The sequence below is a fragment of the Lissotriton helveticus genome, chromosome 4_2, assembly GCF_964261635.1.
Source record: "Lissotriton helveticus chromosome 4_2, aLisHel1.1, whole genome shotgun sequence".
In the NCBI taxonomy this organism is placed as follows: Eukaryota; Metazoa; Chordata; class Amphibia; order Caudata; family Salamandridae; genus Lissotriton; species Lissotriton helveticus.
The window spans coordinates 94,708,268-94,734,092 of NC_136064.1; the positions used below are offsets into that span (position 1 = coordinate 94,708,268).

Consider the following 25,825-nt stretch of genomic DNA (forward strand, 5'->3'; position numbering starts at 1 on the left):
AGGTGTTCCTGTTGAGGACATTTGCAGAGCCGCGACTTGGGCCTCCCTCCACACTTTCGCGAAGCACTACTGCTTGGATACTGAGGTGAGGAGGGACGGCCACTTCGCGCGTTCTGTCCTCCAAGATTTCCTGGTATAGCAGAGTGGACACCCTCCTCCGGGAGTGGGGACTGCTGTGGGACTCTATTCACAAGGTGAGGAATCCATACGGCAGATGTATCTATCAGAAGAACAATTTACTTACCTTCGGTAGCGCTTTTTCTGGTAGATACAATATCTGCCTGTGGATTCCTCACATGCCCACCCACCTCCCCGTTGTCCACTCTGCTATACCTGGTTTTATGTATTTATATTTTCTGATTTTGATTCTTTTGCTACGCAGTTTGTGTGCAGTTTTGATTGGTATATACTGTGTACATTGTATATATGTATATTTACTGTCGTTGGTCCGTCCGGGTGGCTCGAAGGCACGGAAAAAAGGGCGGAACTGACGTCAAAACGCCGACGTGGGTCTAATAAGGAGTCTGTGACGTCAGACGGAGTCGCGTGCGATGCCATGCTCCTATGACGTCGTTCACGCCGGCGTGCTACGAAGAAAAATTCCGAACGTTGCTGACGCAAGGGGGATATTCACAAGGTGAGGAATCCACAGGCAGATATTGTATCTACCAGAAAAAGCGTTACCGAAGGTAAGTAACTTGTTCTTCTGTTGTCTATGGCCGCAATGTAGCAGTAAGATGGTTTGAGCCCTCTTGAGTGCTATATTGATATTAACATTTCTATAATTCTCGTAGTAGGCTACGTCTGTTGGCTCCTATGCGCTTTTCAAATCCTCGTTGAGAAGCAATCCATAATATTTTCTCTGTGTAGTACTTGTTTTTCTGCCTTTTCCTCCTTGGGCCACCAAGTCGCACCTAAAACTTGCATCCGAATACTACTACTGGTATCTGTCCCCACTGTAAGTATACACTCTCTAGTTACAGTGGTACCACCCACTTAGCCAAACAATATAAAATGTTTCTCCTAAATTGTCGCTCTCTTACATGCAGTGCAAATGGCACTACTTTTAGAAGAAACCAGTCCTGATGTGATATTTCTGACAGAGACCTGGCTTAAAGACGCACCTGACCCGGATATTATTGCCCTTATGCAACTGGGTTATGCCCTTCACAGGATGGACAGACCACAGGGCAGAGGAGGGGGGTTTAGGTATTCTCTTCAAAAACCATTACCAGTGTAGAATCAGTCCAATCACGATATCTAATTGTGAAAGCATGCACTTTTCTCTGGATTTCGAACCCACCGCCACCTTCTCTGGCATCCTTATCTATTGCCCCCCTAATCAAATGGGAGAGTTCCTTGACTCACTCCACTCTAAAGTAGCAGAACTGGTGATCGCACGACCACACTTCTCCCTATTAGGAGACATTAATATCCATTTGGATGATCCCAGCAACATGGTGGCCAGATCTTTGGTAGACGATTTGGCGGCCCTTCAAATCACACAAAAAGGCTTTCAACCCACCCATGAAAAAGGCCATCTTTTAGACTGGGTATTTAGCAATGACCAAAGACTAGAGGTAGGGACGCCTCTACCCCTTGCCTGGACAGATCACTACCTGATCCCGATACAGTGGACACCAGTTACGCCAGCCCCAACCCTCCCTCGCACTACTCTGCAGGGGAGAGAATGGTCAAAAATCTCCATTGATCAGTGGACTAAATCCTTGTCCCCCGCTCCCCCCCCAATCTGACACAGACCCCACGTCTCTGTACGACAACTACACCAATTGGTTGCGTACAGCACTGGATTCCGTTGCTCCCCTGAGAAATCTCAAAGAGAAAACCAAATCAAGAGACTCACCTTGGTATACCCCCCACCTCAAAGAGTTGAAAAGAGTCTATAGGAAATTGGAACGAATCTGGAGGGCATCCCGCAGTAACCCAGATAAATCAAACCAAGAGGCAATTAAACAATATAAAGCAGAAATCAGAAGCACAAAAGCCTCTTACTTTGAAAGCAAAATTATCAGTGCCTCTAACTCTCCTAGGGAAATTTTTAAAATCGCAAAATCCCTCATTGATATCCCGACCACTCCCCTTGATCCCAACAAAATCCAGTCACGATGTGATAGCCAGGCAGAATATTTCTATAAAAAAATACAGAACATCACCTCCACGTTTGAATCACCCACTGTGGCTACTGATAACGTAACTATCTCACCGCACTCTACGCCTCAGACATTGGATGAGTTCCCCATGCTTAATGAGGACTCACTTGACATCCTAATGCGGAAGGTCAAATCTGGGTCACCTACTGATCCTGCACCCCCCTGCCATCTAATTAAGATCATAGATACCATTAGGCCTGTTATCCTTAATGTTCTAAACTCCTCTATCGCCACAGGTACAGTTCCTATGGCGTGGAAATGCGCCCAAGTTAGAGCATTACTAAAAAAAAAAACACCTTGGACCCCTGATAACATGGCCAATTACCGTCCAATTTCACTTCTTCCCTGGGTCAGTAAACTACTGGAGAAACATATTAATGCCTCCATCACACAATATCTAGAAAACAACCTCCTGCTTCATGACTCTCAGGCAGGTTTTCGTCCCAAGTTAGGAACTGAAGCTGCTCTCCTGTCAGTGACCGAGGTGGCAAGGAAACCGATGGATCGAGGCGGCACTGTAGCAATCATGTTGCTTGATCTCAGTGCCGCCTTCGACACTATCAACACCAGCATTCTTCTCCACTGCCTACGCCAAATAGGAATTTCAGGGAGGGCCATACACTGGCTTCAGTCCTTCCTGGAGAATCGTTCCTTTGAGGTAGTAGAGAGCAACACCCACTCAAAAATTTGGCCCCTTGAACAAGGTGTCCCACAGGGCTCATCTCTGAGCCCTACCCTGTTCAATGTTTATCTACAACCTCTTGCTGACATTGTGCATTCATTTGGACTAGACATAGTAACCTACGCCGACGATACGCAACTGGTTGTATCACTGAATCAGCCCAACACTTCCCCCCCCTAACCTCACTAAATGTCTGGTAGCAATAACTCAGTGGATGACCTCCTCACACTTGAAGCTCAATGGTGAGAAAACAGAGCTTATGATCCTGGGCAATTCACCTATCCCTAGTCCTATGCTAGAGTGGCCCCCATGCTTGGGAAACCCGCCCCAACCAAAAACCCAAATAAAAAGCCTGGGCATATGGCTGGACTCTAATTTAAATTTTAAACAACAAGCATCTGCCCTGTCCGCCACCTGCTTTGGCCTGATGCGGATGCTTAGGAAGGTGCTGCCACTTTTGCCCTTCCAAGCACGCAGAATGATGGTGCAAGCCATCATTTTATCCCGTTTGGACTATGGAAACTCTTTATATCTAGGAGCTCCTATCTCTACCACAAGGAAACTCCAGACTACTCAAAATGCAGCTCCCCGCCTCCTCCTAGGCCTTAGCAGGCGAGAATCTGGCACAGCAGCCTTGAAGAAACTCCATTGGCTACCCATTAAAGCCAGAGTCCTATTCAAATCTATGTGCATTATGCACAAGGCCATGTGGAAGACCGCCCCATCTATGATTTGTTCCCTGGCGACCCCTTATCTCCCTCATAGATCCTTCAGATCCAGCACTGCTTTCCTAGCTACAATAAACAAAACCAAACGGGCCAGATGGGGTGGCCGATCCTTCTCCTGGAATGCCGCCAAGGCGTGGAACTCCTTGCCTAATACTCTCCGCAGCGAATCTAACCTGCTGAAATTCCGGAAGGATCTGAAAATTCTCCTCTTCATCTAACTCGGCTAGCTTAGCCCTCCCTTAACTCAGACAATATAGCGCTACGAGGCCTCCGGGTAGTCTGCGCTTAACAAAACTCAATTAATAATAATAATAATAAAGATCGTTTGAGCATTTGACCTTGTAGTTTGTCTTGCTGTTTACATTTTTAATTGTCCTTAATCTCTCCTTCCAGTTGAAGCACTTTAGAATGAGTTTTGATTAGAGCCCAAAACCACATGGTTTTGATAGTCCAAGTACGTGATGATCAGACTGCCACATGTTAAAGTGGTGCCTTGAGGGCATAATCAGCATCCCCCCTCAGTGCAGCTACACCATGTTTCCAAACTATGTAATGAACCTTCTGCTTATTATCCCTTGATTACAGAGAGAAATGTCCGCTTTACAGACCTTGTATATGATGCAGTTAGGAAGAAATTTCAATTGTTGTTTCCGTGTAATTTCAAGGCATCCAACAACCTTGGTTGGGCCAAAATTTAAAATGTATGAGGCCCGCCCTTGCCCCCCTACCCCCTTCCTCCCCCCCCCCCCCCCCCAGCAGTGCTGATTCATGCCTCACTCAGTCTTCTAACTTTTAAAGTAGAATTAGTGAGATTTTGAAAATGTATTTGCTTTGATGTGATCATACAAACCTATTCAACACTCTGTGATGTAGGAACTTGTATGACCTCCATGAAATCAGACCTGGCTTGCAAAACCTTCCTCGGCACTAAATTATGGGGTGACATAGACTGAGGCTTTACGGGAAGGACTTGTATACTTTATTCATTGGTGTGCAGCCTGTAATGGCAAGTTTGACAGTTGGAGGTTTCACTTCGTACTTTAGGACCAATTTGAGTTCTTTCAAGCCATACTTTTATATATTTTCTATGTGGGTCAGATTTCATCCGATTAGCTGCCTAACACACTGGATGTTCCTTAAATAAAGGACGCAGAATTATAGTTTTTTTTGTCTTCTTTTGAGATTGTGCTCTCCTGGTGGATTGTACTGACATTCTGTTGAAGGTCTCTATGGCTGAGGGAACAGTACGAGTTTTTGAAGCGTGTTTATGGATTCAGGGCTTTTTTCTTAGTTCTACTCCTCTATATTCTTCATCATTAATATCAAAAGCCCAGACTTTGACATCATTTACCTGCTCAACACAAATAGGTTTATTTTATAGTTTGTTAAAATCCATTACTAAGTGTAAGTCAAATTTAAACTTGTTACTATATATCATGATAATCATAGGTTAAACTAAAATTTAGCTGCTCCTGATACCCTGATACATACTCAATAGTAAGAGAAAAATAAATGCGGATACAGATTTCAGCTCTGTTGAAGAATGCCTGCGTTCATTGATTTGCTCCAGGAAGTCTAATACAGGCTACGGAACAATGCCATAAGTTGACTTCTCCCTTCTCATTTCCTTTGCAGAGTACAGCCGGTTTGAAACAAAGATTCACGATCTGCGGGAGCAGATGATGAACAGTAGCATGAGTTCAGGATCTGGATCACTTCGGACGAGCGAAAAGCGGTCACTCTACGTCAGGTAAGTGCTTGTCATTTGGCTCAACCATTTTCCTCTTGGTGATCATTCAGGTCTTGATTGGGGCATGTCACAGTTTCCTACTAATGGCTTTATTTTTGTGGGGCTTTTTCTAATTTTGACTTCACTCACAAGTAGTAGTTCCCTGCTCCGATTTAGTGCACCTGAGCTAATTTCTTCAGATTTGTCTGCTGCCTGTGACTGTATGATGTCTTCCATATGCAAGTGGTTTCAGCAGTGGATGTGGAGTTGAGGCACCTCTCATGGTCTTTTACCTGATCTGTCTTACCCAAATCATTGTGCTTTTGTTTCACCCTACGCTTGGAGTGTCAGTTGGTTCTGGAGGGGGCTGTTTTAGTTCCCTTATGGGGTTGTATTTTCACATAAAACATGTATTATATTATTTCTCTGTGCACTCCTCTTCATGACAACTAGAAGGGTGTACAGTCTTTGTGACATGCTGGTTTATCTATTAGTTTGATGTCTTAGGCATTCCAGACCGATCGATGTCTTTGAAATGGTTCGGGACATCAGTCATATGAATTAATCTAGGAAGCCAGTTGTGCCATCCTTATTCCAGTATAACAAAGCAAGACTGATGCTGCAGGGTCAACAGTGAAAGAACTCTAGTCTGCATCTGGGGAGTAAGGCGTTACGAAATGGGATTTTGAAGATTATCCCAACCGCTATCTTTTATTCCTTAAGGAATCTAGGGCATCCATTTTGTAGCTCAGTGCGGAAAAGCAATTCACCATCATTTGAACTTCTTTATTAATAGTAAGTACTAGAATGGCTCCCCCTCCATGTGACCGCCTGGAACCCTTTTTTTTTTTTTTTTTTTTTATAAAAAAATATATATAAATCTTTCAAAAATGTTTAAGCAATTGACCTGTATTAAAGCCTTTCTTAACTCTTCTTTTTTATAATGAACAAAAGAAAACAGTTGTGCAGTAGCCTTACAATAAACTAATCACTCCGCCACCACCATGTTGCTCCTGGGATCCATAATCAGTGCAATAAAAGAAGTCTCCCTGTTTAATTGTTTCCACCTGAAAAGAAGGGGTGGTTGAAATACGGGACAATGGCATTCAGTCTGTGCAAGGCAATTAGTTTTTTCTTTACTTTGTGTGCATTTTTTCCTCAATTTATTGACTTTTTTCTTTCTAGAGCCAAAGTTTGTTTTTCTGAAATTTTTCCAGTGTTTTCACTTCACTGGTTTACTCTACATCTATCTCCTCACATTTTAGCATAATTGCATCTTGGCTTGAAAAAGTAATCACAAATTCCAAGGGTCGCATTAAAAAATAACGTCCCAAAAATCTCCTAAGAGGTTAGTATGGACTGCTTAGAGAATATTCTTTGTCTCCCTCAGAGGCATCTCAGATTTTATCACAATGTGGGCTTGATTCCCATGTCATTGCAATTAGACGGACATTTGACTTGTCCCCTGTTCTGGGCCTTTCTGGATCCTCCTGTGGTCACATAGAGGGCCGGAGGAATCACCCTGCCAGTTGCTAGATTTTTGCGTGCTCAGGTGACTAGCAAGCCAGTGGTAAAGTAAGAGATGGGATTTTGTCTGTAACCTTTGAGAGTTAGAGAAAATGAATATCGAAAAAACATTAGGCATGATTTAGGGAAGCAATCTTAACAAACAGAGTAAATTATCAATGCACCACCAAATTTTGTCCCCCCTCCTCAATTATTTTCAGATTTTTCAATAGCATTCAAAAATTTACAGCGCCACATCCTAACCATACATTTTACTGTTGTCATTACTGAAAAATAATAAAACTAAATCAGGACAATGATCTCATGATTGGTGAAGTCCTTTGGGTTTTATATATAGAGTTAAAAAATCCATGCTTTTTAGTTGAAGCAGATTCGAAATGGAAAAGCCAAGTCCCTTTTCACACAGAATTGAATGATTAGTCCGACATAAAATTTCCTCCACATTATAGTTCCCTTTTTATTTAACTGTGTGTTTAAAGGGCTGTTTAAGATTGTGCGTTTTGGCCCCATTTTTTAGTTCCACATACCCCATCTGGACTACCTTAAAGGCCTGTGAATGAAGACTGTACATCTGGTTATTTTTCTAGATGAGAGACACTAATATTTGGAAGGTGTATGGTGAAAGTCGGAATACCCATTGTGCAGATGGAAACCAGTGAGTTGGTATCAAAGTCACCTCAAAATTTGTAAAACCTGCAATGGGACCAATCACACACACATGTGGCTTGGTAATTAGTCCGGTGTGTCTGGAGCAGCACCCCCAAAGGAAAAGATGTTTCATATGTAGGTGAACGTGGATCAGGTTTTTCATACCTAAAGCATGTGTATCAATCTGGCACATACTATATCTTAGAAAGATGTTTCTGTAAAAAGAGGAAACTAATAATTCATACATTCTGGAATTTGCACAGAAGCTGCAGGGGAACCTAGTGGGTGACCAGCAACTCACCTGATCTGCTGCAGGACCCATTGTTTCTTTAGAGCAAGAAATCTGCCATCCAGCCCATCCCCATGAATCTGAGATGACTGGGGGCAACTCTCCTTTGGGGGGCACTAATGCGTGTGGTCTGTGAGGGGTGAGTCAGTGGCTTCTATAAACCCAGAAGACAGGCATTTGTAAGAGCCACCTGCGCCAAACAATGCTTCAGCCCATATCAAAATTATATTTATGCTGGGCGGGTTTTGAAAAGTCTTCAAATATCTCATTAAAATATTAATGCACATCCGTAAGACATTTGGTTGCTGGGGGTAGGTGGAGTGAAACCCTACTCTGGGTGAACAACAAAAAGTCACTAAATTAACCTGTGCTGAACCCTCTGCTAGCTTGGTACATAAGCCACCAGGCTTATCTTGGAGGCAATGTGTAAAGTATGTATTAAAAAACAATAAGGTGATGGACAGAATGCTTGCATTGATCTCTGCCACTAGCTATCAAATCCATTATTTTGTTGTTGCAGTTGACGCCCTAAATGTGACGGGTATGCCCAAAAGTGGTCACAGTGCCACTGGAAACAAGCTATACCTGGCTGAAGAGCCTATAATAAGGGCAAAACTAATCCTGTTACCTATATTCTGGTTCAGGGAGGACCTGTCTTGGCAGTTCGAGCCGGACTGTTCCCAATGGAGCAGGATCAAGACTGATTTGCATATGGCTTGGTCCAAACTGAGGTGACATGGTAGGCAAACAATGGTTGAGCTGAGGAGCCGGTTATGTGCCAGGAGCTTGGAACAGGAGGTCAGACGACTGTACCTTAGAGACACTCCGGAGGCTATGGCTGCAAACAAGCAGGCTGCCTCAGTAGAGCTGACTGCAGGAGGAGAAGGGTCCTTGGGCAGCAAAGCAAGCCTTGGGTATAAGACCTGTCGCTGGTCAGGATGGCAGACTGCACACAGCTGGGCAGTACTTCTGTTGTATTCACGGGTGCAGAAGTGATCTGAAGAGTTGGGTCTGAGGGTCCAATATTTATACCTTGTGCTCACTTTCAAGCAGGGGAAGCCCTCTTCTCTTGACTTTCTCCCTTCAGAGGTTTCTGGAATTTTTTGCCTCCCTGCTCTGGTCCCAGTGTATCTGGGGCATAATAGGCGAGTGTAAAGTTATTTATTTGTAAGTTGGGCCTGTGCTTTTGAAGTGCAAGTGTGGTAGGTGGCAGCCCTCACTCATGCCAGAGGTGGCTCATCATGCCAACACCCAGACCCTCTTTTCTGATGCTATCTGTGAGTAATACACAAGGGCCAACTGCCAACTACACCTAGTTATGTCACACAGGCACCAGATGGTTAAGACAAGAAAACGCCCACTTTCTATAAGGCAATTACACAACACACATGCTGGTACTGATATCAGTTACTCTTCACTTCACATGATCACATATGACACTTGATGTGACCTTAAATTATCATTTTCTTTTTCTTTAAAAATGTTTCTTTTGTTTGGGAGAGGTGTGGCGCCGCAGCCAGGGCGACTGACGCTGGAATCTGGGGATCACGGTTCGATCCCCGGCTCCGGCGGCAGATTAGCCCAGCACCAAGTGACTCTGGGCAATAGCTTGCTTAATCTTCCCGACGGCCCCCAGCGCCTAGAGACCCTTACGGGTGATTGTGCGCTTTACAAATGTGGATTATTATTATTATTATTATTTGTAAAACATTGTTTTCATAGTTTTTTTTCAATTAACCATCAGTTCTCCAAAACAAAAAATCATCTTAGAAAAATTCACAGAGGAACACAGCAATATAGTGAATCAAATTACAAAATGCTTAACACCACTGCGGTGCGGATGGAGCCCAGAGGTTCTACGTTATCTGTTCATTTCAAAGAGGTTTCCGGCATGGGAGAAGTCTATGGACCCTTTGGAACACCAGTTGGGTGCTCGTTGTGAGCAATTGGACTAGTATGATAAGCTTGGAAAGGCCAGTGGACTGGATGCATTTCCAGATACCGGTATGCTCTCTCCTTTGAATGTGGCTACGGAGGAGGGGGCATCAGACGCAATTGTGGTTGAGGTCCTTGACCTGGAGCTACACTCGGTGCAGGTCAAGACTAGTCTCTGACCAAAGTGCTTCAAAAATGGTACTACCTTGTCAGAACTCCTTTTGCCCTTTAATGAAGCACTGACCAATGTCAATCTAGGCACGTGGTCTAAGCCTAGCACAGTGGCTCCTTTAAATAGGACAATAACACATCGTCCTGCACCGGGTCATCCAAGCTTCCTCAGCCATCACCCATCCCCTGAAAGTATGGTGGTTCAGTCTTCAAGGCCCCATGGCGCTTTCCCTTCCGCTTCCCTTGCACTTGAGAAGATAAAGTAGAAAAGATGATACTGGTAGTAACAAGGGGCTAGCACATCCACTAACAAGTTATGGTGGGTAAATAAAACAGTAAACGTGTGCTACAATGGATAAACACTACGCCACCCAAGTAGTGTAGATAAATATAGAGTAGACACACTACAATATATTAGCAAATTATATATCTGAAAGAAACAGTTATAGATTCCTTACCTTAGAATTTCCCCCAGGCGTCAGACTGGATCCGGAAAGTTTTTTGTCAGCAGTACCCCTGCACATCGATAGGTGGCGCCGGTCAGCTACGCGTCCGTCGTGATGACCGCGGAAGTTACATAGATGCCGCCCTTGAACGCTGATGTCAGTTCTTTAGTTTTCTGCGCCAACGAACACCAATCTAGAGAGAGCGGTACCCCCCAGTCATTTTTTGACTGACGTTTTGCGACTTATTCTTGACTGATGTCGGTGTCGGATCTGCACCGCTTGTGCATCTACTGCCTGGAGCGCGACAACGACACCAAGTTGTGTTCCGACTGCCAGACCATGGCCCAAAGTCTTTGCGGGAGTGGTCCCGAAAGCTCCTTGAGGCCCGGTAGTCAGCTCCGAGTCGTTTGAGGTCCCAGTCGCGTGGGAGTTCACGGGACCGATTGCGGAGCCATCATCACTCCTCGTCGAAGTCTTCACACTCTGGGTCAGGTAAGTCGAAGAAGCATCATCCCTCTTCGACTTTCCGTCGGCCGACATAACGAAGAGTGCGGGTTGTCCAGAGCCTTCAGGGTAGACTCCGGCCTTCCCTCCTCTCCCTCCCTCCCTTCCTGGAACCGGGAGTGACCTCTGCTCAGCATTTTATGAAGCGATGCACGCCATCTTTGGGCAGTCCGACTTCGCGGTGTGCCTTCGGACCCCGCAGACTCGCTAGGGGCCCTAGGCCTTTGACGCCGGTGGCTCCGGCCTCGGCTCCGCAGGGCCCCCTTGGATCCAGGCCTGGATCCGGATCGCGCTGGTCGTCCTTGTAACACCTCCACCGGCATGACGAGGTCCAGCCGGCATCAACCCTGGCTTCCACCCTGATGTGGATACAGAGCCGGACCGGCGTAAACAGACATCGGTTCCGGTGCCGATGGTTACTTTTGTGCCTGCATTCCACCCTGGCCATTTTCAACCAGTATGGCAGCCAGAGAAGGGTGAGTAAGACTGGGAGGAGTCTGAGGGCCCTCTCACTGCCCAGCTAGAATACGATCTGGACTGGAGAGAGGAACTGGGGGATGTCAGTGGTCTGGGCACCTCACCAGACCTTGGCATGTTGTCTCCTCCTACCATGGCTACGGAGGAGGGAGTGTCCTATGCAGTGGTGTTGCATAGGGCGCCCAAGGCCCTAAACCTCGAGCTACCTACTGTGGCAGTCAGGTCTAACCACCTGACAGAGGTGCCTCAGCCGGCAGTGAGCTCTTCGGAGTCCCTGCTGCCGTTTAATGAAGCCCTCATGGACACCTGGTCCAGGCCCACCACAGGGACTCCTGTGGATTGGATGGTTGCCCGACGCCACCGCCCGGCCCCGGGCGACCCAACTTTCCTCTCCCAACGCACCTCCCCTGAGAGCTTGGTTGTCCAAGCCTCAGCGTCCAAAAGTGCATTGCCTACCGCACCACCGGACAGGGAATCCAAGAAACTGGATTTGAGAAGTTGTGTTCTTTCTCCAGCTTAGGGCTGCGGTCGGTGAACACCGCATGTCTCTTGGGCCGTTATTCCCACTCCATGTGGAATACGGTGGCGCAAGTTCTGCCTCAGTGTCCGAAGGAGACCCAGGCCTTGCTCTCCTGTGCTGTTGACGAAGGGAGAGACGCAGCAAAGTTCGCCACCCTCTGTGGACTGGACACCGCCGACTCACTGGGTAAGACCACGTCAACCTCAGTGGCACTTCGCTGTCACACCTGGTTGAGAACGACTGGCTTTTCTGGGGATGTCCAGAACACCTTGATGGACATGTCCTTTGATGGCCGTCGCCTATTCGGCGACAAAGAGGACAATGCGCTAGAGCGCTTCAAGGACTCTCTGGCTACGGCCAAGTCCTTGGGCCTCTCTACCACGTTTCCTGCACGGTCTGCTTTTTGCCCTTTTTGTGGCCACAGAAGGGGTGGCCCCAACACATTCCTTTCAGAGCCACAGCCACAGGCCAGCACAAGCTGTTCAAATGCAGCACTACTGAGGACGTGTGAACCAATGTGGTTCTGGGGGCGAGTGGTGGGCCAGTTCCACCCCCCCCCCCTCCCTGATAGTCCAAAGGGCTATTCCCGCCCTTTCAAGACTATCCCTCCAGCCATGCCACCCCAGTACCATCGCATGTCAGGGGATCATCTGGTCCTTCTCCGACAGGAAGTTGCGGCTCTCTTGGCCAAGGGAGCCATTGAGCGCGTTCCTGCCCCAGAAGTAGATCATGGTTGCTATTCCCACTACTTTCTTTTGCCCAAGAAGGACAAGGGTCTCTGAAAGGAAAGGTTCAAAATGTTGACGCTCGCTCAGGTCCTGTCTGCTCTCGACCCTGGAGACTGGATGGTAGCGTTGGACTTGCAGGACGCTTATTTTCGTATCCTCGTCCTGCCGGCCCACCTCATCCTGCGGTTCACGGTAGGCCATGAGCATTTACAGTTTACCGGGCTCCCCTTTTGCTCTTACCAGCACCCCTCGGGGGTTCACGAAAGTGATTGCGGTGGTCGCAGCTCATCTGCACAGATCTATCTCAACGACTGGCTGTTGAAGGCGGGATCGCCCCAGGCAGTCTTCTCCCACCTCCAGACTACAGCCGACCTCCTACATTCGCACCTGACCCCCCCCCCCCTCAGAAGCTCCTCTTCATCGGAGCAGTTCTGGACACGACGCAGTTTCGTGTTTGTCCTCCTGAACAGCGAGTCGGGGATATTCGGGCTATGATTCCGATCTTTCAGTCTCTATCCCGGGTTTCGATCAGGATGACTCTGAGGCTGCTGGGCCTCATGGCTTCCTACGTCTTGCTGATCGATTGTGCCAGGTGGCATATGCGGGCTCGACAGTGGGACCTGAAGTTACAGTGGGCTCAGCATATTGGGAATCTGTCCGATTGTGTCCGGATCTCGGAGGGCACTGCACGACAATTGCAGTGGTTGCTCATGTACCAGGATTGGGTCAGCGGCAGATAACTCTCCCTTCCCCAACCAAAACACACAGTGGTGACAGACGCATCCTTTCTGTGATGGGGCGGCCATATGGGAGAGGCAGGGCCTAGTGGCCTCTGGTTTCCGGCGGAGTCTGAGCTTCACATCAACCTTCTGGAGCTCTGGGCGGTCCGTCTTGTACTAAAGGCATTCTTTCCCTTTGTCTGGGGAGGGTGTTCACGGACAACACCACCACCATGTAGTACTGCAACAAACAAGGCGGTGTTGACGACCCTATGTCAAGAGGCCTTCCGTCTCTGGATATGGCTGGAGAATCCGAGCATATCCCTGGTGGTTTAACACCCGGCAATGCCCGGGTGGATGAACTCAGCCGCAGGTGCATGATGGATCACAAATGGCGTCTTCACTCTGAGGTGGTGCAAGGTCTCTTTCTGCAGTAGGGAGAGCCTTGGTTAGATCTATTCGCCACCGAAGAGGACTTGCAATGTCAGCAATTCTGTGCATTGGAATTTCCAAGGCGGCACTCGCTAGGCGACGCTTTTCGTTGCGAGTGGAGTTGCGGTCTTCTTGATGCCTTTCTGCCTATACCACTTATACCCAGAGTGCTGAAGATCAAGCGCGACCAGGCCCAGGTATTTCTTGTGGCTCCGGACTGGGCACGAAGAGTCTGGTATCCCGAGCTGCTCAACATGGCCATTGATCCCCTGATCCGACTGCATCTTCTGCTGGACGGTCGGATGGCCATGTAACCGCCGCGGGGCTCCATGATCTAAAGACAGATACAAACAATCAGCTCCTGTAGATCCGTGCCATCTACTTGAATAAGCCGCCCATTCTGCGACCCAGACAGGGAAGCTGCCCCCATAGTTTTGAGATGATGTATCTCTAAACGAGTATCGACCGGGAGGCCTTCCAACTCAAATGAACCCTTGCCTGGGAGTACGAAGGAAGTAAGGTGTGCACTTTTAGGCACTAACCCGAAGAGATCACCGGAAAGCTGACGGGCTGTAAACTGTCTTTCACACCATGTTCGCGCCGTGCGAGTTTTAAAAAAAAAAAACACCCACATTGGAGAACCTACCTTGCGATGTACTGATGATTCCGATTCCCAAGTGGAGGAATCCATATCTTCTCCCCGCGAATTGAAACAAGCGGTGTGTCCCCCACATATTGGTACCTCTCTGCCCTGATGAAGGTGTGGTCCTTTTGGACCAGACACCGAAACGCGCGTCGGCGTGACTCTAGGGAGGGAAGAAATTCCATCTGACTGTGACATCTGGACCACTTTGAATTTGTGTCCCCTCAGCCAAAAACCACCCCCCTGCAAACCAACTGGCATTGATGTACTGTATTGTGGAGAGTATGAATGTTTGCTGTATGTTATGAATGGGTTTGAGTGTTGATAGGTATATGTGTGGGACCCTTAATGTGATTCATAAACAGTTTTTTTCTAATGTATAAATCTATGTGATGTATTTTTATTCCTTTCAAAATATCAAAAAAATAATTATTTAATGAAATAATAGGAAATTTTGAAATAATAAAAATTAGTGGTGTGTATGTGCAGCTCCAACTCCTACGCGATGGTTACCTTGTATAAATAGGATTCCTGTGTAGGGCCTATACTTATCTCGGGGGCAGGGTTTTCTTTTTCTTTTTTGCTAGTTTACCCCGTACAGCCTGCCATTCAATCATTAAAACCCACCGGGGAACCCCCTTCTATTAAATTATTGCATCTTCGGGAGGATCTTCTGTTGCAGCAGAGGGGACGGTCCTCCACCCGAACCTGTCCAGCCGCCATCTCCTTGCGTGGAGATTGAGCGGCAGCAGTTGACGTCATTTGACTTGCCTCCTGAAATCTGTGATGTAATCTTGACAGCCTGGCGTCCCTCCATTAAGACGGTATACGCCTGCAGATGGAATAAATTTGTGACATGGTGCACAGCAAAGGCTGTGGATCCCCTTTCTGCCCCTCTTTCTAATGTTCTCTTGCTCCTCCTTTATTTGGCCCAGCAGGGCTCTGTTCTCGGCTACCTCTTGAGGGCTACCTCTCGGCCATTTCAGCCTTCCAGATGGGCCTTCTCTTTTCAAGTCCCCTGTTGTAAATGGATTTCTTAAGGGCATTACTCATTTGTTTCCTCCTGTTCCCTTCGTAATGACTCAGTGGGGCTTGAACTTGGAGGTCACCTATCTTGTGTGCGCTCCTTTCGAGCCGCTACATAACTGTCCTCTCACTCTTAACTCTCAAAACTGCTTTTCTTGTGGCCATCACCTCTGCGCGCAGGGTGAGTGAGCTACAAGCTGTCGTCCAAGCCTCCCTTTCTGGCTGTTCTTCCGGACAAGGTCTTCCTCAGAACTCAAACTTCCTTTCTTCCAAAGGTGGTCACTTCTTCATATTGGCCAAACCATCACTTGGCCCACCTTTCCGCAAATCCTTCAAAATAGGAAGAGAGGCTCCACCATCTGGATCCAAAACGTGTGCTCTCCTTTTATTTGGATCGCACCAAACTATTCCGGGTGGACGACCTGATCTTTGTTGGTTACGTGGGCACTAGGAAAGGTCGGGCCGTGCACAAATGGACCATCTCCAGGTGGGTCGCTCTGTGCATTAAAGCCTGTTACTCTTTGACTAAGAAGGAGCCTCCAGTGGGGCTGCATGCCCATTCTACCAGGGCGACGGCAGCTATATTGCTTTGGGGCAGGGAGTCCCTCTGAATGACGTCTGTCAGGCAGCTACTTGGGCATTGCTGCACACGTTTATGAGACACTACTGCCTGGACAGCCAAGTCCAGAGAGACTGCTTCTTCAGCTGTTCTGTTCTCCAGGACTTTCTGATGTGATCTTGGTTCGCAGACCCACCTCCGGGGTTGGTATTGCTGGGGTATCAATTCTAAGGTAAGTAATCTATAACTACGCGATACAAAAGGGGATGATGGACGGAGCGTTTGAACAAATCAAACACTCACCCCCAGTCAACTGATCTGGATTTAATCCATCACCATTCTTTAGTTCACTCAGCCACCCCAGTTCAGACATGGCTATATGCAAATCAGTCTGACCCTGTGCCTCATGGGAACAGTCACGCCCGAACTGCCAAGCCATGTCTTCCCTGGACCGGAAACAAGCATCCTGGGACCGGTTTCGGATTCATAATTCAGTTCGGGCTGGACTGTTCCCATGAGGCACAGGGTCAGACTGATTTGCATATGGCCATGTCTGAACTGGGCTGGCGGAGTGAGCTAAAGAACGGTGATGGATTAAACCCAGATCAGTTGACTGGGGGTGAGTGTTTGTATTGTCAACGCTCCGTCCATCACCACCTTTGGTTTTTCTTTGTTCGCCCTAAGTTGGCAGGGTATGCTCAGACGTGAGTCCCTTGCTCACTTTGCCACTGGAGTCAAGCAAGCCCGGCTGAAGACGGCTGTAATGCCAGAAACTGGTCCTGGGAAGCTTGATTCTGGTCCAGGGAAGACATGGCTTGGCAGTTCGGGCTGGACTGTTCCCATGAGGCACAGGGTCAGACTGATTTGCATATGGCCATGTCTGAACTGGGGTGGCGGAGTGAGCTAAAGAACGGTGATGGATTAAACCCAGATCAGTTGACTGGGGGTGAGTGTTTGTATTGTCAACGCTCCGTCCATCACCACCTTTGGTTTTTCCAAGTAATCTATAACTAACTGTTTCTTACAGATGAACAAGTTACTTACCTTAAGTAACGATATATCTGTAAGAAACATAGGTTAGTTATAGATTCCTTACCGCCTCATCCATCCTCCCCGTTCTGCGATCTGATTTCTAGGGTTAAGGACATCCTTTCAGGGACCTAGTTTTGTGCATCAGTGGTCCGTGTCTTGCATGCTCTGCGTTCCTCGCGTGGAAAGTCGTATATAGAACTGACTTCAGCGCGCAAGGACGGCGTCTACGCAATTTTCGTTACGTCATTCCGGCAACTACGACGCCGACGATGGACGCAGAGTCGGCAGACGCCACCTACTGACGCGCCTGTGTACTGCTGACATTCCTTATCCAGTCTGACGCCTGGGGTATATTCTAAGGTAAGCAATCTATAACTAGCCTATGTTTCTTACAGATATACCGTTATCGAAGGTAAGTAACTTGTTAATAAAATCCAGTGCACTACACAAATGTTATGTTTTTGATCTGACAATGTAGCAGATCCAGCATTTAATTTTGCACATGAATCACAAATTCTGTTGACACTCAGGTTAGTATCAGATGACAGCAATCCACTGACATTTGTTTCATTGAGAAGGCGGCGTTTTCAAGGCTCATAAGTATTCTGAAATGAGATGCAAGAATCTCGAAGAATAACGTTGAGTGGTACTTCGGAATAAAGGATCCTTGGAGCCCCAAAGACCTCAATTAATCAAAACGATTGTGTCATTATTTACACGAGTAATGGAATAGAAATATGCTCAAAATTAGTAGCGTGTTTCACGAAAGTACAGTGAAAGTTCAAAGTAGAAACAAGGGCTATAGTTGGCCCAATAAGACGAACATGCCCGTAACGGCTATTGTAGCATCAGATTGTTTTTTTCCTTCAGCCTTTGTTGCAGTCGTTGAACACCACATGGCTATTGGGCTGTTTCTCGCACACCCTTTGGGAAACTGTTGTACAAGTGCTGCCTTGGCTGTGTTCTCTCAGGCAGTGGAAGATGGGAGGTATGCAGCAAAGTTTACTATTAGGTGTGGTTTGGATACGACTGACTCGCTGGGTAGAGCGATTTAATCGATGGTGGCCTTGCGTCACCACGCCTGGCTAAGAACATCTGGCTTCTCTGGTAATACACAGGCTAACCTCATGGACATGCCCTTTGACAGGACTTTGGTGAGAAGGCAGACTCTGCCTTGGAGCACTTCAAGGAATCTCATGCTACAGGCAGATCCTTGGACCTCTGTTACACCTCGCGGCCAGTCTACCTTTCGTGGCAGTGGAAGGGTTTCTCAACCACGTCAGCCATATCCTAGCCACCTTCCTGTGCAGACTCCCCATGTTGTGAGGATGTAGATGTGGAGCATTCTGACCTCTTGGGAATTGTTGCCAGAAGTAGTCGGACCGCCTCCAAGCATTCCAAGTTTGGTTCTGCAAGACCATGCCTCTCCAGTTGGAGGGAGAATTCAAAATCCTCTCCTTTGCTGGTGGTCCATAACATAGGACAAATGGGTGGATTCAGGATAGCTACTCTTATCCATCTTTCTTTTCCTCCTCCTTTACCTCCAACTCCAGAACAACCCGGGGGGTTTGGTCATCTATTATTACTCTGAGGGGAAGTTACAGCTCTTGACCACGGTAGCTATAGAAAAGGTTCAGATTTCAGAAGTAGGCAGTGGTTGCTAAAGAACAAAGGTCTACTGCCTATTCCTGACCTCTGGACTGTCGAGCTCTACATCTAGAAGGAGATATTGCGGGCGTGGTTTCGCAGCGAACCTAGGGCTGCTCCGAGGCCCTCCCTTCCTACCTCAATAATCCGCTACAGAAATCCGTGCTAAAGGTGCGGATCCAGAAACCGGAGATAGTCCGGTGCCCGACAACGCGACCCTGGGCAAAATTGGCGGTTATGGGCCAAAGTTATCCGTGTCGGCGCCCCAGAGCCTACAACGAGGGAAAGCCGGGGACTCAGGTGAAAGTGCCTGCCGGACAAGACGTCGAGGGCGCCGGCGAGCCCACCCCCCTCGGGGGGTGGGGGTCGCAGATCAAAAACGCAAGGCTCAGGAAACGCATCTAAACACCCCCCCCCCCCCCCCCCCAGTGGGCCGTCACGTCACAGCCCTACACTCCGGACTGAGGACTGTAGCCCCTGAGCGAGATCTATCGTGCCAAAGCCAGGCCTCAACTACCAATACAGCGATCCCTGGCGGCTGCCGGCGAGGAGGAGGCGGATCCTGCGGCATCGCTGGTGCAGACTCACTGGTGACTGGAGCCGAGCTCTCCACTGCTTTGTGGCCCCTTATCAGCACCGACTGCCTACCAGCGTGGGGGTCGGACTGTGGGGCGCCTGTGCGGACATGCCCTGATCGTCTCCCGCACTCTGAATCACTGTTCATCGGGGGCAGTGCCTGGAGCCTTCCGGTGAAGTGCGTGATAGCCTCACGCGGCTGCCCCTACTGCAGTAAGGACCCCACAGACTTCCCGATAAGGCTAAGAGAAAACAGCGACCAGGTGGGCCTGCTGAGAGCGCGGCTAGGAGATCTTTGCCAAAGTGGGCATTGCTAACTCGGTGGACCTTCAAGACAGGCGGCCCCTGGGAGGCCTCTATCTGGTGACTCGGGAGGGCCTGGAGGAGTAAGAGTGGAGCACGCCCCTTTCTGTTTTTTTCCTCGCCATTGATGCTAGCTGCCTGAGGCCCCAGTGTGGGAAGATCCCCCCGCTCCCCTGGCACATCTTTAGCCCCTGTATCTGATTCATCACCGCTGGCAGAGCGACATCAATCAGGGCTACCAGCATCCTGGGACAATAGAAACAGCCAGATCTTGTGGTGGCCTGGTAGTGTGGAGATGGAACAACCCCTGCAGCATCCATAGTGCATATCTATCACCGCAGGGATTGGCAACAGTGCCTTTACAGCCGGCAACGTCCCAGGCGCCCCCCTGTAGCTCGAATCTTGTTCATGGTTCCTGCCTAGCAGGTGGATAAAACGGATTGGATCCGGTAAAACTTTCCATTAGCACGCAATTTACCCTGTACTCAGAAATAGACCTCATCATGTCCAACGCAAGGGGCCCCAGAGTATCTCAGCAAAGTAAACTCGATCGCTACACCTGCCCTAAGGCGGACCTGCCCGAGCGGAGGGGAGTTGGCGACAAGGCACAGAGAGGAGCTGAGCAGGATCCCACTGAACCTACAATGAAGGACTTGATGGCAGCTATCACAGGGGTCCGCACATCTATCGACGCCCTCTCCTCGGAGGTGACCCTGATCAGGGCGGATCTCACAAAATATCGTGAAGAGGTCAAGCAATTGGAGCTCACCACTGCCAGCCTGGTGGAGGACGCTTCGCAATTGCAGACTGATGTCAGGGACTCCCAAGCATACGGTACACGGAAGACGAGCTGGATGACTATGAAAGGTGCTTGCGGCTCAACAACATTCACGTTCTTGGGGTGCCAGAGAAATCGGAAGGTCCTGCCACAGACCTCTTCATTGAAAACCTGATCACAACAAAGCTGCAACCGTAGGGCCTGTCGAATCTGTTTGTTATTGAGAGAGCACACATGGTGCCAGTGGGTCGTCAAAAAGCCGGGAGCCCCCCGTCTGATATTGGCCTGGTTACTCAACTATAGAGACAGAGATACCATATTGTAACTCGCAAGAGTCGCTCCTCTGATACACCTGGACAACTCCGAAATTACTTTCTTTCCCGACTTCACCCGGGCGGTACAAATGGGTTAACGCTTGTTCCTGGATGTCAAGCGCAGGTTGCGTGAAAAAGGACTAAAATATGCTATGCTTTTTCCTGCACGTCTGTGAATAGAGATCGATGGAAAAACCCGCTTCTTCGACCTCCCAGAGGTGGCCTCTGACTGGTTGGACAGCCTGAAAATCTCACCGGAAAGGACTACAGATGACCAGTGAGACGAACAATGAAAATTCAATGGAAGGTGTTCAGATGATTCTGCACCTGCCTGTTTCCTCCACCAGTTGTACTACGGCTGTGAACATCTCGAAGTACTGCACCCCTCAAAACTTGCCGACTGAGTAATCATCATGTACTGCACCTGTACTCTATCGATAGGATGGGTATTAACGGGGCGCTAGAGCCTCCCCCACGTTCTTCTTTTAGTAGTATTAGTTGGGCGAAAGGCACTCTGCATTTAAAGGACCATGGGCAGTTATCACCTGACCTAGTGTTACTCCAAGAAACCCACCTCATAGGCAACACGTGCAAAGCAATGCATAGATGGGGTGACTCAATGGTAGCACATGCTGGCTTTACATCTAATTCCAGAGGGGTAGGCATAATCCAAAAGTCATTCCTTTTAGCAATCACCTTTGCCTGTGTGGATGATCGGGGTAGATATACCGGGGTCACGGGAACTTGGGATGGCCGCACTATCACTTTCATGTCAATATACGCACCTCCAGGGATGCAAGCTGTGACATTCACTGACCTCAGCGCTATATTGCTCACTTTGCCTGAAGGGTACCTAGTACTTGGTGGCAATTTTAATTCCATAATATCGGGTACATTGGACAGACACCCCCCTCGCAAAACCCCCCAAACCGCACGCACCCTCTCCAGTTTTTTAGAAGCGATGGGGCTAGTTGACAGGTGGCGGGCGTACTATCCAGACAAAATTCAACACACTTTCCACTCCGGGGCGTACAATAGTCTCCCCCGCCTTGACTACATAGTCGTTCCAGCTCCACAAATAGCAGATATTCATGAGATCCGGCACCTGGCCAGAGGTGTTTCTGATCACTCCCCCGTATGGGCCCACATAGTTTTAGACCACACACAAGTCTGACGTGTTGCCCCTATCAATCCCTGGTACCTAAAGAAATCAAAAATTCAGGAGGACCTAAATAAATCTATTGACGATTACTTCTTGGAGAACGAACACACAGTTGAATCCCCACAAATTTTTTGGGACTCCTTCAAAACAGTGGTCCAGGGACAGGCCCTTTCCCAAATTGAGGGAGCCAAAAAAGACAGGTTAAAAGACATCTGACATGAAACAAGAGCTTTACCGTCTTGAGCAAGACGTCAATTCATACGCTACACCTGAGGCCCTTCACACACTCCGGCTGCGTCATGACGAATACCGGGTGCTAGTAACTGACCGTGCCAAAGTAATGGGACAAGAAAGATTGGGCCGTATATATGACTGGGGTGATAAAGCTGGCAAATTAATCGCCTGGCTAGATAAAAAAGAACACGCAAGCAGGCTCGTGCCAGAACTTAGAGACGCTGACGGGTCCCACGTTACAGAACCCCAAGACATAGCCAATCACTTTGCAGCACACTTTCACACAGTATATTGCTCGGCTGCACCATACCCTGAGACCGAATTCTCCGACCTCATTAAGGACATTTCCCTTCCTATGCTCCCGGACGCTGATCGAACGTTTATGGATAGCGCCCTGACCGCTGACGAAATAGCAACGGCAATAAGAGCGTTGCACTCGGGAAAAGCTCTAGGCCCAAACGGTATCTCAATCGAACTTTACAAGCTTCATCCAGATAAACTGGCTCCGCACCTAAAGTCCATGTTCGAGGATAGCCTCGAACAGGGATCACTGCCATACGACCAGAGAATAGCTACCATTGTTACTATCCACAAACAAGGGAAACCCAAAACTGACTGCGCCTCCTATTGGCCCATATCCTTACTAAACGCGGAACCTAAAATTTTAGCTAAAGTACTCGCCACCAGACTACGGTTATAGGGGACCTAGTGCACCCAGACCAATCTGGGTTTATACCCAGAAGGAACACTGCTTAAAACTTACATAGATTGCATGGGGTCCTGGGCAGGGTGCCGACGATACGTGAGGATGAAATTATAGTCTCCCTTGATGCCTCTATGGCATTCGATACACTAGAATGACCCTATCTATTTGCTGTCCTTGATAAATTGGGGTTTGGACCCACTTTCTGCAGCTGGGTGCGACTATTATACAGTGCTCCGATGGCCCAAATAGTTGTGAACAATAGGAAATCCGAGCCCTTCACCCTCAGCCAGGGGACCCGCCAGGGGTGCCCCCTTTCTCCTTTGTTTGCTCTGGCCTTTGAATCTCTTGCGGCATGATTTCGTATGGATGTAGTGATACGTAGCATGCGTTGGTCTGCTGACTGGGAGGACTGTATTTCTCTATACGCAGACGATATTCTTCTGTATATCACGTCCTCAAAGAGATCCCGGATTGCAGTATTCGAAATCCTGGACATCTTTGTCAGATATTCTGGGTTTCGAGTAAATTGGCAAAAATCACTGCTATATGTCCTACCCTACCTCAAAACTGTCCTATACCATTAGTCTCAGAAGGATTCAAATACCTGGGCATATTCATTTCTCTTGACTCCTCCATAAGATATTCTTGTAACCTAACCCCCCCCACCCCCCCTCCGCCCTGCAGAGGCTCAGAAGCGACATAGCACAATGGAAGTCACTCCCGCTCTCGCTATTGGGCAAAACTGCCTTATTTAAATAGATGTCCTTACCCTGGTTCCTATAGGCCTTGCAGAACTCAGCTGATCCTGTCCCAAACTCGTATTTTAAAGAGGTTGAAGGTCTCCAGCGAGACCTTCTTTGGGGCGGAAAGCCGCGTATTGCTTTGAAGAAGCTCACACCCAGTTGGTATGACACGGTATTGGTGTACCAGACATAAAAAAATACTACTGGGCAGTGCACCTTACGGCAATCAATCATGGCACGTATGGTCGCCCCGACAACCCGGGCTTCCTTATGGATCGCTGGCTCCTTCCAAATGGGACCTATTCCCGGGCGCTATACTCTAAGCCAGATAGATACCCGCTTACTGGCCCCACCAGCCACACAGTCAAAGTTTGGCACTCAGCAACTAAATTGCTAGGTTGGCATAACAGACTGACTCTCGCCACACACCTGGGGGACTCACAGGAATTTGGACACTTGGGAAATACCAAGGGCTTTGATAAATGGGACCTAATCGGCATAGCCCATATTAGAGACCTTTGGGAATAGAGGGAGTGAAACTCTTTACAACCCTCCAAAAACAATATCCTCACAAATCCGACACTCATTGCAAACAGTATTGCCTAGCGCATCAACTCTGCTGGATGCCTCCCCATTGGAGGATAGGCTGCTAGAGGGCCACCTGCCAGAAAGCCATTTCCCTGACCTATCGAAAACTCATCAATAATATGAAGAGCCCCCTGCTGGCGATACGAAACAAATGGACTGAGGACGGACTCGAACTAGATAATGAAAGTTGGCAGGCAGCGGTCTCCTCCCCCAAAACTGTTGCAATCCCGGCGCGACTCAGACTGGTGCAACTAAAGATCCTGCATAGAATTTACTTAACCGGTCCTCAATTGATACATATGGGAGAGCAGACGGACGGATCTTGTAGGCGGGGATGCACACAGTTGGGCTCGTTTATGCACATACTATGGCACTGTGAGCTGATCCAGGAATATTGGCGCAACATACATACAATTCTCCAGTATTGGGGTGTCTTTCATAGATTCACATGCTTGAATATTCCCCGTTGTCGAAGTGGGAGTCCCACGGTACATAACATAGCAATGTAGCCATAACACAAGCATATATACACAGAGAAAGCAAAAACCATAGTTTTCCCTAGACAGACAATATATCACTTCTATGATATATCCTGGTCATTATGTTTTGGTCCAAGTTCCAGCCAATCAGGAGTCAGCACCATCTTGGAATTTTCTCCTCAGAGGCTCAGGCCCTCAGATTTTCTACCGCACGTCGTGTGTAGGGAGTCTCCCTGAGCTCTGCTCAGTTTTCTTCTCATTTCTCTCAAGAATTTAGTTTTTGGAGTGTCTACCACCAAGAAGTCCCTCTTCAGACCCTGTGGTTCCTGTGGAAAGCAGAGACTTCATTCTGAAGACCCTCATAAAAAATGTATTTATTGCCTGTATCCTGAACATCAAGTTAAGGATTGCAAAATTTGTAGAACCTTCTCTCAGAAGACCTTGAAAGACAGAGAAGGACGTCTCCTTCTGTGGCTACAGAAGTTGAAGACTTCAGAGAACCCTGTATCTGATGTGGAGAGTGTGTCTTCCATCAAAACTTCTTCATCTTTGAAGAGAACCAGAAGACATCTCCTAAACCTAAGGTAATGAAGAAACAGCACAAGGATCAACCTTCTACTTCAAAAGGGGTGAGTTTTCCCCCTCAGTCTTCCTACACCTGTTACGCCCTCGAGATCTGACTCTCAGGCGTCGAAGACTCCATCTATGCAGTTTTTACCTCAAAAACTCTTCTCGTCGACTACTTCATCATCGCTTCCCCCGTTGATGAGATCTGCCATCGTCGAGTCGACTACTTCGGCATCGTCGTCTATGAAGACTGCAATGATCCTGTCGTTGGCATCTTCGATGTCGACAGTTGTATCTGTGATGGTGAGGCCTGTCTCGTCGACTATACCTTTGACATCGTCAACGATATCATCCAGGCAGAAGAGGAAGAAGGCTTCTTCGACGGTTGCTTTGCCGTCCATGGCAGCTTCGTCGGCAGTGGCTTCGTTGTCTGCAATGGCTTCGTCGCCGGCGATGGCTTCGTCGTCGGCGATAGCTGCGGTGGCTTCAGTTCCGCTAAAGTCTTCGAGTTGTCTTCTTCAAAGACGCCATTTGTCTTTAGGAGCTCTGATGCCGATTCCAACCCCTTCTCAGCCTCCAGCGGAGTTATTTTCTTCAGATGATGAGGATTCTGATGAGGATGGTAGATTCAGGGCGGCTCAAAGTCCTTTGGAACTGCTTATAAAATGTCAGGACTCAGATCAGTAAGAAGACCTAGAAGAAGAGGAAGGTTACTCTACCTGTGGAACGCACCCTGACCCTGAACTTCTAATGGCACAGATG

The 25,825-nt window shown here is 48.1% G+C and overlaps 1 protein-coding gene across 6 annotated transcripts in view; it reads left to right on the forward strand.

The window, feature by feature from the left end:
• Positions 1–25,825, forward strand: part of DLG3 (discs large MAGUK scaffold protein 3) — a 1,928,515-nt gene that overhangs the window by 1,608,429 nt on the left and 294,261 nt on the right. For all 6 annotated transcript variants that reach the window (XM_078640191.1, XM_078640192.1, XM_078640194.1 and 3 more), the window contains one exon: positions 5,217–5,331. In XM_078640191.1, the coding sequence (XP_078496317.1) occupies positions 5,217–5,331 (115 nt within the window). The remainder of the gene's footprint in view (positions 1–5,216; positions 5,332–25,825) is intronic.